This window comes from Panthera uncia (genome assembly GCF_023721935.1).
Source record: "Panthera uncia isolate 11264 chromosome E2 unlocalized genomic scaffold, Puncia_PCG_1.0 HiC_scaffold_20, whole genome shotgun sequence".
NCBI lineage: Eukaryota > Metazoa > Chordata > Mammalia > Carnivora > Felidae > Panthera > Panthera uncia.
In genome coordinates this window covers 24279863-24284309 of record NW_026057589.1, presented here as the reverse complement: position 1 = coordinate 24284309, position 4447 = coordinate 24279863, and the positions used below count along the sequence as shown (strand labels likewise).

Genomic DNA, 4447 nt, shown 5'->3' with positions numbered 1-4447 from the left:
TCGTCACCCCACACAAAAGCCCGCCCCCACGAGCAGTCACTGCCCATCTCTCCCCTCCGTGGCCCCTGCGCCCAGTGATCTGCTTCTGCTGCCTCTACCGACTGGCCTGTTCGAAACGGTTCACAGAAACAGGGTCCTGTGATGTGTGGCCTACTGTATCTGGCTTCTTTCACTCAGGAGGATGTTTTTGAGGCTCACCTGTGTTATAACCCATGTCCGACCCTCATTCCTTTTTATGGCCAAATAAAATTCATTTTGTGTGTGGCCAGGTCACATTCAGCTTACCCACTCATCTGCTGAGAGACACGTGGCTGTCTCCACTGTTCGGCCGTGAGCAATGACACCACAGCGACCATTTGTGAGCATGTTTTTACGTGTGGCCGTGTGCTTTCAATTCTCTTGGGTGTACGAACGCCGTACCCCTGCACGGACATGCCGGGACCGATAGTGACTGTCCTCAGTATCCCTGAACAACATGCAGTTCTAGTGAACACTCAGTTTGGCGTCGAGAAGTTCTTTCTCTCGGTGCCCTGCTGGCAGCAGCCTGTGCTCCCGACTTCCGGTGGGCGTGGAGAGGTGGCCCGTGCTGCTGCTGGGAGCCACCCCACCGCAGGGGGATGTCCTGTCTCTCCGGCTGCTTTCAGAGTGAGCTCTGCCTTTAACGATGTGTGGGCGCGCAAGCGTTAGCTTCCTTTTACTTCTCCTTGGGATCTGCTCTGTGTCCGGAATCCCGTAAACGTCATCTTTCTTTCCTAACCTTCTTCCGGGATTGCGGACGCATCAACGGGATCTTCCTCCCGCCTTGTGGAGCCGGTCCTCTCTCCCGTTCCCATCTGCGGGAGGATGGCCCCTCCCAGGGACTGTCCTCACACCCCCACGGTGCTCTGCTCGTCCCTGGAGGGTGGATGGAGGCGTGGCACGCGGAGGCACCACCCCACTCCCGGGAGCTGCTGCCCGAGCCCGCCTTCACCCCTTAGCACGCGCTGGTCTAAACTACCCGGCGCAGCAACCCCCAACGTGGTGGTGTGGGAGATACCAACTGTTTGAGATGACGACTTGGAGCGCGCCCGAGTAGGTGAACACAACTTCCTGATGGGAATCTCCCAGAGCCGCCAGGGTAACTGCCAGAACAGAGGGGACCGAGCGGCCCAGACACTGCCGGGGACACGTCATGCGAAGCACCTCTGGGACTTCGGTTTTGGAACTATCTTTCTTCTTAAAATATAGACGCTAAAGCATGCTTCTTTGGGTGTGAGTTTCCCTAAGGATCCCCAGAGCTGTAACTCTGTACAGCTGGGAGAGGCCCGTGTCATTCACCAGCACAGTCTGCCTGCGGAAACTCCCCCCATACCGAGACAGGCTCATGCTGTCCCGAGGGGCACCCGTGTTCGAGAGGGGGCGTGCCATGGCGCGGTGCTTGGCATCTGGGGAAGCCATTCCCGGGCCCCATTACACCGGACTGCAAGAAACAGCCACGACCCTTTCTTTGACAAGGACCCTGCCTCCAACGTCAGCACGGCTGAAAGGGCCTATCGGGTGACTTCCCAAGCACCCGCCAGGAATGAGGCCAGCCTCAGGGTGAACCACCTCTCAAGAGAAAATGATACAAAGCTGCTGTGGTCATAAATACATTTTATTTCATTAGAAATGCATAATTAACAGTTTTGAGAGCATTTCCCCCTAGAAAAGTAGGTAAGCAATATTTCCATCAAAATCGTTAGTTGTCTTCTGCAAATACCTATTTTCGTTACACTGAACAGAGCACACAGCAAAAGGCTTCTGCTACTCCACTTTTTTTTTCAATTTTCTTTTTTGTTATAAACACCATAGCAAATTAAAAAAGCTGTTTGAACAGAGAAAAATATCGTAGTTCTTGATTTTCCGCACGTACTTGATGCAACGCACGCTGTGCTTCCCCACTCTTCTCTAGACGCCGACAGTGGGACAAAAAGTAAGGGTCTTCTGGCAGGGGCAGCGGCCGTTACTGTCACCTTGTATGCATTGGGACACTCTCCCCAGCGGGTGAGGCTTTCAGATGCACTCGAACAGAGCATGTGCAGTCACCTCCGTGCAAAGCCATGGGACCGGGGCACGTGAAGAACAGGGTGGCTGGCCGGGGCCAGCGCTGAGCACGGCAGCGGCTCTGTCTTAGGTTCTGTTGTGGGTGGGTGGCCCGGCCCGCCTACTGGATCTGGATCGCTCCATGCTCAAGCTGCATTTCCGGCTGCAGGGTGGGCTGCAGGGTCTCAGCCGTCTGCAAGAGGGGAGAGAGGAGGGCTTTCTATAAAAGTACCCACCAACGCAAGTCCGGGTCACATCCAGGTCACTCACAGGTCACAGAACACCAATGGCTCTCGTGCATGGAACAAACACACACAACAGGGCTAGAGAGGGCCAAGAGTCGTAGGTTCACCGCTCTGGGAGAAGACTCTCCCCGGGGCCGTGGCCCCTCTTTACCCACCGACCCTCCCCACACGTGCTCTGTGGCCCAACGAGGTTCTGTGCTAATTTCCCAGTCCCACCCCTGCGCATCACTGGGGGATGCCTTTGGAGTACTTAACCCGTCCTATTTACCTAGAATTTCGGTCACCATTTTGCCTTCTTATAAAAACTGCTCCAACGTTCCAGAAAACATTTCAGGGGCAGTCACCTTTCTCTCCTTAACGAGAGAAGTTCTAATCAATGATCTACAGATATTAAAAGGACCTGAAATGCATATTCACAGTTTTAAGATAAAGGGAAAAATACGACTTGGAGTAAGTCACCAATCATCCAGTTCAATCATCCCGAACAAACAAGCCCCGAAACAGAGAATAACTGGGTTTTTTCTTCAGGCTCCTCTACGCCGTTGGCCAAAGGCAACGCCACAAAGATCGGACCCTCAGAGGTGGGTTTCCGGCTGCCCTGGCAGGAAACTTGGTTGCAGAGGCCAGGCATGCGGGTGTGAAGGAAGAAAGAGGCAGACGGCCACCGATGCTGGCGGCCAGGAGCCCCCTGCAGCTCTTATCGCAGACTAACGCTTTAGTTTTGAAATCTGAGTAGCAAATGACATTGCACGCGGTGCGTCCTGAAAGCGGGGAGGGGCCCTTGCAGTGGAAGGACGTGGCACAGGCATGGGCCACACGGCCCACGGAGCCCAGGACTGAGGGCGGGCAAGAACGGCCAGAGCATGAACCTGCAAGGCACAGCAGAGGCGACCACACATCTCTGGGAAATTTCTGGGAAAGTGGACTCAGCCGTGTTGGCGGCTGCAGGCAGAGGGGGCAGGGTGGGTTACAGGCCGGGCAGAGAGGCCCCTGTGGGAGCGAGAGTCCCTCCCCACCCTTTAAAAACCAGAAAGGCAGCTTTGGACCCAGGCGCGCAGAAGGCGAAGCACAGATGAGGTGGGGACCTGCCTGGGATTCAGGGATACCCACACTCTGATGAGGACCCCTCCTCCCTTCTCCTGTGTCCTCAAAACGCAGCACCAGACCTGTGTCTCGGGCAGGAAACGTAGAGAAAGGGCTCCAAGCAGACGAGTCAGAACGTTCGAGACGTTTGAGGGAACGGAGGCAGCGGGGAGCCCTGGCCTCCCACACAGGTGAGAACTCGGGCACCTGCCTGGGCACAGGCACTCACTGCCCTTCCTACTGGCTGCTCCATGGGGCCAGTGCCCTGGCCTCCTGCCCAAGAGAAGCCCATCCTCTCATGAGCTAGACGGCTCTTACAGCCCCTGGGGGGCTCCTGGGGGACTCTCATCTCTTCCAGGAGCGAGTTCGGGTATGTGACCCCGTTCTGATGGGCAAACCCGAACCGAGAGGAAACCTACAGGAGTGGAGGCCTTGGTGCTGATGAAGAAACAGGAGCCCTTTCCCTCCGCAGACGTGGTCGCGTCTGTGTGAGGCACCAGCGGGGCCACGGAAGGTGAGGGGACAGGAGCAGCGGGCTCCGGGGACATGCATGGGGGGCCGGGCCCGGGGCCACCCTGCTGCCGTGTAACCCACTGACTATTCAAGTCCATGCCGAGTGGGGTCTGCTACAGGGAAAACACCCCAGTGGGTGCAAACCTCATTCTCTGGCCTGTTCTTATACAGACGCGTTAAGTGGGTCCCGAGACCGGCCAGGCAGGAATGCAGACCAAGAACACAGACAGGAAGCCCAGGGTGGCAAAGAGCGAAGATGGACACGGCCTTCCTCCACTCTGAAATGTGTCAAATGACCGCGAACCCGGTCCGGTGAGACAGCTCGGCACACGGTATCCCCGGTCTGTGGCGCACGCCGTGTGACCCTTCTGCAACTGCTGGGCAGCGGGGAGGAGGACCGCCTTCGTGCAATGACCCCGCTTACAACCACACGGGGCATCACACGAGCCACCCGGCGTGGGACAAGGCGGGCCTGCGGGGGGGTCCAAACCGGTTCACGAACGGTCAAAACGCGTCAGACACAGACCGGGGATACCGTGTGCCGA

At 56.9% G+C, this 4447-nt stretch overlaps 1 protein-coding gene across 5 annotated transcripts in view; it reads right to left on the bottom strand.

Annotated features, from left to right (window-relative positions):
- Nucleotides 1-1617: 1617 nt before the first annotated feature.
- Nucleotides 1618-4447, bottom strand: part of BANP (BTG3 associated nuclear protein) — a 113057-nt gene continuing 110227 nt past the window's right edge. For 4 of the 5 annotated variants that reach the window (XM_049622641.1, XM_049622642.1, XM_049622644.1 and 1 more), the window contains one exon: nt 1618-2254. In XM_049622641.1, the coding sequence (XP_049478598.1) occupies nt 2183-2254 (72 nt within the window). In that variant the 3' untranslated portion in view covers nt 1618-2182. Of the gene's footprint in view, nt 2255-2587; nt 2660-4447 lie in introns of those variants that run through there. The other variant, XM_049622643.1, reaches the window with a different exon arrangement.